This window comes from Nansenia antarctica, assembly GCF_963989245.1.
Source record: "Nansenia antarctica genome assembly, chromosome: 2".
NCBI classification, from domain to species: Eukaryota; Metazoa; Chordata; class Actinopteri; order Argentiniformes; family Microstomatidae; genus Nansenia; species Nansenia antarctica.
This window is the reverse complement of record NC_137675.1, coordinates 52,330,305-52,343,285: the sequence shown is the minus strand read 5'-3', so window position 1 is coordinate 52,343,285 and position 12,981 is coordinate 52,330,305. Positions and strand designations below refer to the sequence as shown.

General features: G+C 48.3%; 1 protein-coding gene across 1 annotated transcript in view; it reads left to right on the top strand.

Moving 5' to 3' along the window:
* LOC308150258 (uncharacterized protein) overlaps positions 1–12,981 on the top strand; it is a gene marked incomplete at both ends in the record, with an annotated part of 103,083 nt that overhangs the window by 43,384 nt on the left and 46,718 nt on the right. Inside the window, 11 exons of the mRNA XM_080523109.1 lie at positions 2,044–2,935; positions 3,075–3,199; positions 3,565–3,693; positions 4,020–4,170; positions 4,298–4,421; positions 4,736–4,964; positions 5,555–5,722; positions 8,417–8,529; positions 8,943–9,057; positions 9,615–9,829; positions 11,433–11,736. Coding sequence (XP_080379235.1) covers positions 2,044–2,935; positions 3,075–3,199; positions 3,565–3,693; positions 4,020–4,170; positions 4,298–4,421; positions 4,736–4,964; positions 5,555–5,722; positions 8,417–8,529; positions 8,943–9,057; positions 9,615–9,829; positions 11,433–11,736 — 2,565 coding nt within the window. The remainder of the gene's footprint in view (positions 1–2,043; positions 2,936–3,074; positions 3,200–3,564; positions 3,694–4,019; positions 4,171–4,297; positions 4,422–4,735; positions 4,965–5,554; positions 5,723–8,416; positions 8,530–8,942; positions 9,058–9,614; positions 9,830–11,432; positions 11,737–12,981) is intronic.

The following is a 12,981-nucleotide window of genomic DNA, read 5'->3' as shown; positions in this document are numbered from 1 at the left end:
CATATGAACGGTCGTTGTGGGTTATCCTCAGGCGCGCCGGGAAGATTATTCCATATCGTATAGCCTTGGCCCGTAGCCGCTGTTTAACGCCGTCAAATCGCTTCTGCTGTTTATGAACTTCCATGGGTAGATCTGGGAAAAACATAACGTGCTGATTCTTGTAGAGAACTCTCCCTTTCGCCCTGGCTGCATTCGCGACGCGCACCTTATCTTTGTAGTTTAGGAATTTCATTATCAGAGCCCTCGGTGGTGCGTCGGGATTGGACCTTGGGCCAGAGATTCGGTGAGCTCCCTCGATGATCAAAGGAAAGCGTAGTGTCCCCATATCCAGGGCGTCGGGAATCCACTGCTCCAAAAATTAGCAAGCATCTTTTCCCTCCGCACCCTCCGGGAGGTGGACCAGCCTCAGGTTCGATCTCCGACTGCGGCCTTCTAGATCAACTAGTTTGGAGGTGAGCCTTGTAACTTTTTCTTCCAGAGCGCTGGTGGTTGCGTTCAGGGTTCCGATGCTGTCCTCGGCCTCCGAAATGCGTAGCTCCGCCTGTGAGACTCGGCCAGCACACTCTTTGACTTCTCTGCTGATATTGTCCATTACAGACAAAACTTTTTCGAGTTTACCAGAGAATTCTGTTTTCATGTCGAGGATGGCCTTGAGAATATCCTCCGAGCCCACGGCACTGTTCGTACTGCTTTCCTCAGTGTTCTCTGGAGCTCGCGCGGCGCTTTCATCCTCAGAACCAGTCATTAGGCCTATACTATAGTAATGTCTTTGGTGGCCTTTTTCTTAGGTGGCATAGTATATTTCTTGCGGCTAACCTTTTAATACTAAATTATTAATGTAAGATCTTTGAATGTGAGCTTTCTTTTAAGAATTTATTTCAAACTTGTAGCGGAGCAAACAAATGCGTCTGATCAGCTCCGCGTCATTACCGGAAGAATAGCGGAAAGCGGAAAGATTTGCTAAAAACAGAGACAGGCTCAGAAACCCAGGAAAAAGAAGAGCCCGTCCCAGCCGATTCAGAAAAAGACAACAAGCTAAAGTCGGTCGTAGAGTCATCTCAGAGCACCTCACCAGGAGAGGGGCAGGTGCTGAAAGAGAAGCAAGAGGAGAACGTCACAGAGAAGATGGAGGATAATAAAGATCAGGTGGAGGAGAAGACTGAAGACAAGATGGATGTTGTCTCAAGTCCACCCGCCACCTGTCTAGATAAAGAAAAAGGTGCTTTATTCAGTAATATCCATCTGTTTCTCATACCTTTCATCGACAATCCAGATGTCTCAAGGTGAATCATTTGAATAACAAAGGCTTAACATTTCCTGATGCTTGCTGTAAGATTTAGACTGTTAGGAGACATGCTAATCAGGCCAACCATTTGGAACTTGTTTTCACAAAATCTTTGATGGTTAGTGATCAAGATAAGTGAGACTACTAATATATAGTAGTGTATGAATGTATGACATGTATCACATAGTGTGTAAGAAATGTAAATCTTTACCTTTTATTTTGACTGTTTTCCCTTGCTTTTATATTCATTCTATGCTTGTATATGTTTTTATATTCACTTTATGTTCTTATTCCTGTTGTAAAGCACTTTGAGCTGCATTTCTTGTATGAAAGGTGCTATATAAATAAAGCTTTACTTACTTACTTACTTACAAGAACTATCAAACCAAATAAAATGCAGATGCATATAACATGAAGATGTTAAGGCTTTGTATACCGCTTCAGACTGGGTGATAGATCGAAGGGTAAAAAGAGCTGATGTAAAGCTCAGTTCTTGGTTCAGACCACACAGCTGGACCCAGAGTATGGACCTGCTCTGCTGCCTAATATACAAGTAAAAGATTCCTTAAACACAGAAGTCGTAACTGTCCTTTTATTCTCTTTCATTGCCAAACATTAACTTTGTCATGTCATGTCGGCTGATCGTTAACGGAGTTCTCTCCATCTCTCAGGTGAAGTGAACAGCAGAGGCCCCTCATCGCCGACGAAACCTGCTGTGAAGGAGAAGCCTATGGAAGAGGGTTAAGACGAGGGTTAAGACGAGCCCAAAAAGGAGGAGGAGTCTGAAACCAAGCCCCCTGTCCGACCCTTCAACTACGACGTGGTGAACGTCAGCGAGGGCTTCCAGCTGCGCACGGCCTACAAGAAGAAAGTCAAGGCCTCCAAGCTGGACGGGCTGCTGGAGAGACGGGTGAAGCAGTTCACCATGGAGGAGAAGCAGAGGCTGGAGAAGCTCAAGCAGGCAGCTCTGCAGCCCAAGCCTGCCGCTTCCAAGCCCCAGGAGAAGCTCAACAACACAGGGACCTCTGTCAAAACGGAGCAGGCGGTGAAGTCAGCGGTGACACCGTTAACGAGTCTGAAGGCGCAGGACGGGCAGGTAGACTCAGCAGCGAAAGACCAGGTTGTCAAAAGGCTTGACTCTGACCAGCAGCAGTCAGTAAGGTCTGAGACCTCAGGAAAGACGGATAAGCTGGACGTCAGATTAGGTTCGGCGGTAACAACGCAGGCGGCTGTTACAGGACCAGGGAGAAGAGAGCAGAAGGATGCTGCTCACCCCGTCGGCAGAGCAGCCGTCTCCCAGGAGACCAAGACCGTTGTCACGGCGACGGTGACGGACACCAAGTCGGGCCCCTCCGGGTCTACGGTGACCTCCATGACGGTCAGCAAAGGGTACTCCACCAGAGACAGGGTCACACTGCTCAAGTACGTCTGCTCCAAGAAGACCCGCTCGGGCACGGCCCTCCCCTCATACCGCAAGTTTGTCACCAAGAGCAGCAAGAAGAGCATCTTCGTCCTGCCCAACGACGACCTGAAGAAACTGGCGAGGAGAGGGGGCATCAGAGAGGTGCCCTTCTTCAAATACAACGCCAAGCCTGCCCTGGACATCTGGCCCTATCCCTCCCCCAGACCCACCTATGGAATCACATGGAGGTGGGTGAAATTGCCACGACACTAAGAACTGAAACCATTTAGGAGAACCATGTCTCTCCGTGTCTCTGTCTGGTGATGGGTGATTTTGGTCGAGTCACACCTAATGGGTCAATGAGTCACACCGTGTCCCCCCCTGCAGGTACCGTCTCCAGACTGTCAAGTCTCTGGCAGGGGTGAGCCTGATGCTGCGGCTGCTGTGGGCCTGCCTGAGGTGGGATGACATGGCAGTCAAGCCCTCCGCTGCTGTGGGGACCACCCGCACAGGTGAGTGCACAGCTATTTCATCTTCCTCTCACTCCCTCTCTCTTTCTGTCCTCCCCCTCCTGTTTCTGCCTCTGTACCTCTCTTCCCCCCCCCGCACTCTCCTTGTGCAAGGACACTGAATCAATGTCATATCCTTTTAATCATAAGCTTAGCTTACCAACCACAATGCAGACAGTGGCAGTAATATATATACGTAATGAGGTGATGATTACTAGAAACACTAGAGCGTCAGTAACTGATCAGATACGCTTGTGCGGTTGTCCTGTGGTTTAGTAGCCCATGCATGCCTATGAAGCAGTGTCCATTTTGAAGATGAGAGTCATTGGTATGTGCAGATGCTCAGATCTATCTGATTCTCTCCCTAGAAACCTCAGACACTGAGATCACAACCACGGAGATCATCAAACGGCGAGACGTGGGAGCGTACGGCATCCGGTCGGAATACTGCATCAGGAAAATCATCTGTCCCCTCGGCGTTCCCGACACTCCCAAAGGTAAAAAAGAGAAAACACACGGCATCTTCAAATTCGCCCAGGATCCCGCTGTTCCGGTCCCTACAGTGGCCTCATGAATCTTGGAAGCTTTGCCTTGCCTCGGTCAGCTTGTTCCTTATTCCCATCTAGTGTCCTCTCTCAAGTTAGATAAAGCACCTGTCCAGGCTAATGCCTACCCAAGCAACGTGAGACACAGTACCAATGGAGTTACTGTTGTTCTCTATCTACTCATTAAAGTGAAGGCATATGGCATCAAAGTCTTCTATCTTTTTGTGGGGTTGTATATCTCTTTCCCAATTCCCTATTCTCTTTTTTGTCTTGAGCAGAGGCTCACACTCCCCAGAGGAAAGGCCTGAGGTCCAGCGCTCTGAGGCCCAAGAAGCCTGAGCCAGCCAAGCAGACTGGGCCTATCGTCATGGAGACGTGGCTCTCTGAGGAGGAACTGGACCTTTGGGAGATCAGAGCCTTTTCAGAAAGGTGAGGAGATGTTGGTTCAGCCTTGGGCTGGAGCTAGAGTTAATGTGAGACACCGGTTGTGTGGTCTTTTAACTGTAACCCACTGAATGTCAGTTGCCTTCTAACCTTTTCCTCTTTCCTGATGCAGGGTTGAGAGGGAGAAGGCCCAGGCGGCAGACCAGGTTAAGGTTAGTAGTGCTCTGAAGACAGCAGAGGAGGTCAAGGCCCAATTGGAGATTCAGCTAAAGCAACAGAGATTGGCTTCTCAGCAGGTGGGAAGATCAGACAATTTTCCACCATGCACTACGGTGTGACACCTAGACTCCCAACATAGCACCCCCCCCTCAGTGTAAACCTAGGGGGCCACAAACACAAAACACAGGGAGCTGGGAAAGAGTAGTTCTAAAGGGCTAACTTTGGCAGTTGTGTGTCAATGATTCTTTAGTAGAACCATTCTTAATGTACACTGTCCAATAGAAATTCATAGTGTCATTGCAAATTTGTGTTGAAGGATGCAAAATATGTATTTGTATTCTGTGTGCAGTCCTTCACCTACTCGTTCGTTAAATCACTGTTTATGTTTTAGAAACGGTTGGAGCAGCAGAAGGCTGGTGCCATCAACCCCTCCACCGGCACTCCCACCACCCCGGCCTCCGCCACCCAGAAGGTCATGGTGGGCTCTCTGAGCAGCCAGGTGACCCAAGGCACCAAGGTGGTCCTGGCCACCAAGCTGGGGACGCCGGTGACATTCCAGCAGAACAAGAACTTCCAGCAGTTGTTTGCTTCCTCGGTCAAACAGGGTCAGAGCACCCCAGGTGAGTGTAGTTGGATTAGGGAGGCTGTTTGTCTAAAATCACATGACGTGACTGTGGTGTGTGTGTGTGTCTGATGAAGTTTCCCCGTCGTTGATGTGATGTGAAAGCGCTGTGGGAAAAGGATCGTGAGTGGAGTTGATGGCTCTTTCAATCCCCATTTTTTGTTCTTTTGAATGGTTAATTGGATCTTCACTCCTAGTGAATGTAACCATCTATGTCAACCATCAGCATGGCTTTCGTTTTTTCATTTTTGTCGCTATACCATATTACAATAGATATATTTAAGTTTTGTCAGAGTGCCTTTTTGGCCGGTGGTGTCCACTCTTATCTCCCAGAGTAATTCTGATAATCAGAATTATCTATCCACAGACCTGGCTATAAACCTTAACAATAACAAGACTCCCAAACTGTCAATGTGGAGTGTCAACCTTTAGGTCAATAAATGCCCCAAAATTCAAGCAAATGGCCTTGAATATACTGTATATCAACGCTGCTAAAACCAACCCAGTGGACACCACTGCTATAGACGGTAGCTGTTGTGGTTGCCCGCTGGTCTGGGTGTGACTGCAGGTCACGTGTGTGTGTTGCAGCCTCCACCGGCGTGGTGGCCACCGTGGCCAGCAGCGTCACCACCTCTGGGCAAACGTTCCAGATCGCTGCCGGCCAGGTGACCATGGCGACCAAGGTCATCACTGCCAAGCTACCGCTGCCGCCTAACAGCAAGATTGTCACGGTCAACATGCCGACCACGCAAGGAGGTATGGATGGAGGGTCTCGCCGTGCGTTCGTTAAGGTCTACCCCCCCACGTAACGGTTCATGGATGAGCTATGTCACCACCGTGGAAATGGAACCCCCATGAGACACAGGCCCAATCCCGATTCTCTTTTTTACCACTTCGGCTCGTTTTGGAGTCACTCGTTTTGGAGTCACTCGTTTTGGAGTCACTCGTTTTGGAGCCATAGCCGTAGTGGTTCCCCGGGGGAAATGGGACAACCCTTCACGACGTCATCCGTAGTGTAATGAATGGGTTAATTCATAGTCAGGACAGCGCATGCGCCTTAGAGAGAGTTTGTGATATACCAGAAGGTGACTGACAGGTGTCGAGAGAACCGAAGTAAACTGGTTATACCTTTGTTGAACCCAGACTCAAGTGTCTTATTATTCTATGTCCAAGTGACATTACACGTAGTATCGTAGAAAAGCATTGACGCTCGCGATTCATTCACAACTTGAATGAACTTGAACGCTATCAATCGATCAAACAAGTCATCAAATAAAAAAGAACAATGCTTCATTATCAGACCATGACAGAATAAGCTCTAACCTGTCTGAAACCTGTGCTCCAGTGGTGTAGTATACCCACTAGGAAAGGGCAAGGACTTCCGTATACCCACTTAAAAATGTGTGAGGATACGTAACGGCGTTTTGTGACAGAACTTTCACTTTCATTCATAAAATTCACCCCGTCTGTGTTACGAAGCGCTTGACTTTTGGAATTTGCGCCTATCATGCACATATCAGCCTGTGGATAGATAACTTTAGATAGATAACTTTACATTAAATATGTCTACCATCATCCGCTGTCAAACACCACAATTTATTTTTAAATAAACATGATTGTACATCTCTGTAATCGCGCACCGATGTATTTATATGGGGAAGGCTGTGCTTGACGATTCCATTGGACTGACGCCGGGCAGAGGAACAGGGACTGTCGCCGTTTGACAAACGCGCAGAATATGAGTGCTCCGGACCGGTGTCCTGCTTTGATAGTCTAATGCAGCGGTTCCCAACCTTTTTGGACTCACGGCCCACTTTACAAATCTCTACAGTATTCGCGGCCCACCTAGTGCGCGAAGCGTGTAAAGAAAAGGTCTATAATGCATTGAAATGACATTAGTACATCAGACATTAGACATCAGACATGGAAATATGTCAATGTGCGGCTGTCATGCACAAATCAGCTTGTAACGTTAGACACACAGCACATCGGCATAATAACGTTTTGTTGTTGTTGTGCTTGTTATAAAGAAAAGGTCTATAATGCATTTAAATGAATGATACAACCCATTAATAATATTACCTAATAACAACTGCTCGGATTAGATTGCGGGTGGAAATAGGTCAAAATGCGCATCATGTACAAGTCAGACGAACGTTTGATAGATAACTTTACATAATACCATCATCCGCTGTCAAACGCCACTGGTAATAATTGATTTATGATTGTACATCTCTGAAATGCTCGACTGTCATGCAGCGTTGCGTTAGTGTAACGTTAGACACAGCACCGACATAAAAGCGATATTTTGGTTATGCTTGTTATAAATAAAAGGTCTATAATGCATTGTAATGACATTGAACTAAGATAATACGATGGTTATCATCATTTTTCAAGTCTTTTTCAAGTAAGTAATTCCAGAAAAAGTAAATGACATTTCAGCCTCGCTTCCGTATTACGAGAGCGAAAAGAACATTTCTGTAGATGTTTCGCAATGCATGCCGGAAGGGAGTCTCATGGCTCCGAATCGAACGAGGGTCAAGATTTTCTCCGAACGGAGCCATGGAAAACCCTAACCCTAACCCTAAATGAGTAATGAATTGGGACGCCACTACGGCTACACGTGAACGCGCAAAACGGAGCGGAGGGGTGAAAAGGGAGCCGGAGTGGTGAATTGGGATTCACCCTAAATGTCCATTGGAGTTTTTAGATTTAGTTGTGCTGTCGGTTTTACTGCACTGCCCTAAAGGGGAAATGGGACAGGTTCTTTTTTACAGTGAAAGACTCCTCTGGGATCCCCAGCCTGTCTGTAATAGATACAGGTTGTCCTGTCAGAATATTGATCCCACGGAGGCTTCCTCTTGGTGTCTTGGACTCAGTCCCACTGACAAAACACAGGAGACCTGCCGTGCTTGGTCAATGAAATCTGCTCAGATCATCTGCAAGAGGGGCAGAGGAATTTCTACAGCAGATGGCTCTGATTGACAGTTTGGTTGTCATTTGACCTACTTTGGTACACTGGCACATTGACTCCCTGCCTGAACGAGGGGGATGTGAGGCAGATTTGCGCACAGAAAAGACATGTTATTCTGATTTTGAGGCGATGCATTAGGCATAAACACTGTCCAGGCAAAATAGAACCCTTTGTTTGTGGACAGAACAAGCAGATTGTCTTTCCTCCACATCATTCGTTTTTAAAAAAAAAAGAAAAAAAAGAAAAGAACATGTTGTTACCATGGGGATAGTGTTCCTGTCAAAGTGGAACAGCTCCTCCAAAAGCTTTTTCTAAAATGAACTGCCTCTGTCTTTTCGCCTCTTGTTAGACTCATTATTAAAGCAGTGACAGAAGTGAACCACCCACACACACACATGCCTCGCCACTGTTTATTCTCCACTGCTGCTCCAGGCCTGGGTGTGAATGGCCAGTAACATGCTGCCTCTCCTCCTCAGGTGTGGTGCAGGTCCAGCAGAAGGTCCTGGGGATGCAGACCTACTCCACATTCCAGCCCCGCACCGCCGCCATCAACATCAGGCCCAACACCGCCGCCTCCACCACTCAGCAGGTAGACACCCGGCTCCCTGTCTCTCCTCTCTCTCTACGTCCATCTAGCCTTAGCCATGTCGCTCTCTCTCTACTTCTGTGCGTGTATCTCTCTCCTTCTCTCTCTCTCTCTGTGTCTCTCTCTCCTTTTCTCTCTCTCTGTGTCTCTCTCTCTCTGACTCTCTCTCTCTCTGTCTCTCTCTCCTTTTCTCTCTTTCTGTGTCTCTCTCTGACTCTCTCTCTCTCTGTGTCTCTCTCTCTCCCTCTGTTTCTCTCTCTCTGTCTCTCTCTTTCTCTGTCTCTCTCTCTCTCTCTCTCTCTCTCTCTCTCTCTGTCGGTCTCTCTGTCTGTGTGAAAGAGGGGTAACTTTAATTAACTTAAGTGAGTGTAAATGAGTGTACAGTGTCACTTATCCCTGGTGGTTCTCTTGCCCAGGTGATCACCACCGGAGCCCAGATCCGGCCAGGCATGACGGGGATCCGCTCGCCCCTGCAGCAGGCCACCGCCATGGGCAAAACCATCATCAGAACCCCCCTGGTGGTACAACAAGGTATTCTCCCAGCCAGTAGGTCTCCCTCTCTTCTCTGCGGTCTGTCCCTCCCTCGTCCCAACCCCCCGTGGCTGCATGACTCTCCCACTCAGCATGGGCGTCGGTGGACCGCTGCTATGAAAACGCAAACTTTATTAAACTATATTAAATTATACGTAGAGCAAATATCGATTCGGCCTAATAAATGCTGCTTTTGTTTTCTACCCTCATTTCACGTGGCTTGCTTGTTGGTGTCAAATTTGAACTAGAAACATGTTGATTATACCTACATTTATACCTACATTATGCCGTCTAATGATCGCAAGGTTGGCAGATCGGCGGTTTGAGCCCCGGCTGGCCACATGTCGAAGTGTCCTTGTGCAAGACACTGAACCCCAAATTGCTCCCAGTGAGCGGGCCGGCGCCTTGCATGGTAGCTTGCCTCCATTGCTGTGTGAATGTATGTGTGAATGGGTGAATGAGAGGCCGTCGTAAAGCGCTTTGGATAAAGGCTCTAATATAAGTGCAGTCCATTTATCATTTTACAATTTCTTGTTGATCCTGTCTCTCCTCTCCAGGCCAGTCCCAGCAGGTGGTGGCTCAGATCATCCGGGGCCAGCCTGTGTCCACGGCCGTCTCTAGTGCCAGTCCCATGCAGACCACTGCAGGACAGAGGCTGGTGGGGGCCATGCCTCCCCCCCGCGCTGCCCCCCCAGCCCCAGGGCAGTCCCCGGCCCCGCCCACCCCCCAGGGTCCACGACCACAGCAAGGCCAGCTAACGCAGGGAGCACAGGTGAGGGTGCTCTCACTCTCTCACTCTCTCTCTCTCTCTCTCTCTCTCTCTCACACACACACACAGAGCTCCTCTTGATTCGGTAGAGGTTGCTTCTCTGTCAGATTATTCAATCAGTGTTTTCAATTGACTGACTCACCCAAACGTCTCTTTGATGACGGTGCTGGTAGTTATGGTGATGGTGTTAGCATATGCTACTATGCCATGCCGTTCTTTATTGTATGTCTGCCTCATAACAGCCCATACATTTATCGTTTTCTCTTGAAACTTCACTCAGCAGCCAGGAAACTCTATGGACAGACAAAAGGTTAGCAAGTTCATCATCACCTGGGTAGATCTGGGGCTGGTGTTTCTACAATCTCTCCCTTTTCCCGTGGATTGTGTGATTTGTCTTAGTTTTGTGTTCTGGCTCACTGACTGCCCCCCCTCTCACTGTAGCTGTGTTCTATCTATGTCTGTAACCTCTTTCTCACCATCGGGCCGACGTGGACCCAAACGGTACTGTGCTGGCTTGGATGTTTTCTTTTCCCATCGTCCTCTCTGGCACAGTTCTGGCAACTGTGGTGGACGTCTAAAGGCCAAGCTCCACCTGCTGCGTTGCGTCAACTCGCCATCGGCGTTGCGTCAACTTCCCGTTGTCCAAGCTCCACCTACTGCGTTGCGTCAACGTCAACGTTCTACTCTAGCTCCACTGTCATTGGTCAATTGTCAATTGGTCTCATTGTGACGTCTGCGTCCACCGTCAAAAATCTAACTTTTTTGAATGTCTACTTTTGACGCAGCCATCGGACGCAACGCAACGCTGACGCAACGCAGCAAGTGGAGCACATTTCATTGATTACAATGCATTTGATCCCAATTTCGGACGCAACGCACATTTGACGCAACGCTCGATGGCCATGGTGGAGCTTGGCCGTAACCCAGCACAGCAGCACAGCATAGTTCAGTACAGTATAGCCTGGTTCAGTATAGCCTGGTTCAGTATAGCCTGGTTCAGTATAGCCTGGTTCAGTATAGCCTGGTTCAGTACAGCTTGGTTCAGTATAGCTTGGTTCAGTATAGCCTGGTTCAGTATAGCCTGGTTCAGTACAGCTTGGTTCAGTACAGCTTGGTTCAGTACAGCTCGGTTCAGTACATCTTGGTTCAGTACAGCCTGGTTCAGTACAGCTTGGTTCAGCACAGTTTGTTCAGTATAGCCTGGTCCAGTATAGCTTGGATCAGTACAGCCTGGTTCAGTACAGCCTGGTCCAGTACAGTTTGGTTCAGCACAGTTTGTTCAGTATAGCCTGGTTCAGTACAGCTTGGTTCAGTATAGCTTGGTTCAGTACAGCTTGGTCCAGTATAGCTTGGTTCAGCACAGCTTGGTTCAGTACAGCTTAGTTCAGTATAGCTTGGTTCAGTATAGCCTGGTTCAGTACAGCTTGGTTAAGTATAGCTTGGTTCAGTATAGCCTGGTTCAGTACAGCTTGGTTCAGTATAGTCTGGTTCAGTACAGCTTGGATCAGTATAGCCTGGTCCAATACAGCAGGGTAGTGTGAGATGGGTACGGTATGTCTGGGTTTGTGTCCCGCTCTTTAACGCTGACGGTGTGTGTTGGTTCTAGGGAGGGAACCAGGGTCTGACGGTGGTGATCCAGGGGCAGGGCCAGACCACGGGCCAGCTGCAGGTCATCCCCCAGGGCGTGACGGTCATCCCCGGCCCCGGCCAGCAGCTCATGCAGGCGGCCATGCTCAGCGGCCAGGTCCAGCGCTTCCTCTTCACCCCCATTTCCCCGGCCTCAGCGCCTACAGCCGCCGTCACCACCCCGACCTCTGCTACCACTACCCCCGCCACCCCAAGCCCCGCCACCCCGGCCAGCGCTGCTGTAACCCCCGTCACAGCTGCCACCACCACTCCCTCAGTGCCAGGTAAGAGGCACCTTAGTCAGTGGCGGCAGGCCAATAAAGGGCGCTAGGGCGCCGCCCCCACCTTTCAACGCAGCCCCATATATACTGTATGTTATGTTATGTTACTTGTTACTTATGTTACTTAAAAAATAAACAGTGTTATCTGTGTGTGTGTGTAAAATTCACTGTGAAAATACATAGGGGAGGAGTCGGGGCGCCGGCCGAATGGCAGTCTATGGCAGTCCAAATACTTTTGGCTTACACGTGAGCTGTAGCAGCGCTCCAATTGGCTGTCTCCTATTTCTCGGTCGGGGCGCAAAAAATGCGCCCCGAGCATGCGCAGATTATAGGCTTACCTAGGCTGCAGCCTAGGGCCACTACCACTAGGGGTAGTAAAAATAAATAAATGCGTGAGACTTGAGAGCCCTGAATATCCGGTTGTTAAGTCTGACGTCAAACGTGACGTTTTGCAATTTCCGGGTCTAAACCAGAAATTCTCCGCACCAGAATACCAGTGTACTACAGCGGTAGAATGACAGTTTAATCGTTTTTTAGACTCGGATCTATTCATACAACAAGGGACACAGCACTTTCCCGTTTTCCCCATATTGTCAGGGTATTTGAGCCTCGGAAAAGCGCTATATAAATATAATTTATTATTATTATTATTGCGGCATTTCGAAGACAGCGCCTCAGCCAACTTTGGACCCGGAAACACGTCGCGACTTAACAACCGAATAGCTAAGTTAAAAAAAATAGCAGCAACAGAGAGACAGACAACAGGAGAGGAGAGCAACAGAGAGACATACAACAAGGAGAGGAGAGCAACAGAGAGACAGACAACAAGGAGAGGAGAGCAACAGAGAGACAGACAACAAGGAGAGGAGAGCAACAGAGAGACAGACAACAAGGAGAGGAGAGCAACAGAGAGACAGACAACAAGGAGAGGAGAGCAACAGAGAGACAGACAACAAGGAGAGGAGAGCAACAGACAGACAGACAACAAGGAGAGGAGAGCAACAGAGAGACAGACAACAGGAGAGGAGAGCAACAGAGACAGAACTGAGGTGAGGTGAGCAACAGAGATAGTTCAGGATGATAACAAACAGTTCAGTATGACAGAGACAACTAATAGAAAGACAACTTTATGATTATAGAGTTTACATAATCAAGGAAATATTGTATGATAATAGAAAGGTACACTTTAATTTAATTAAAGAAGTAACAAAGAACACATTTATTATCACAATTGCATTGTGTTCCATG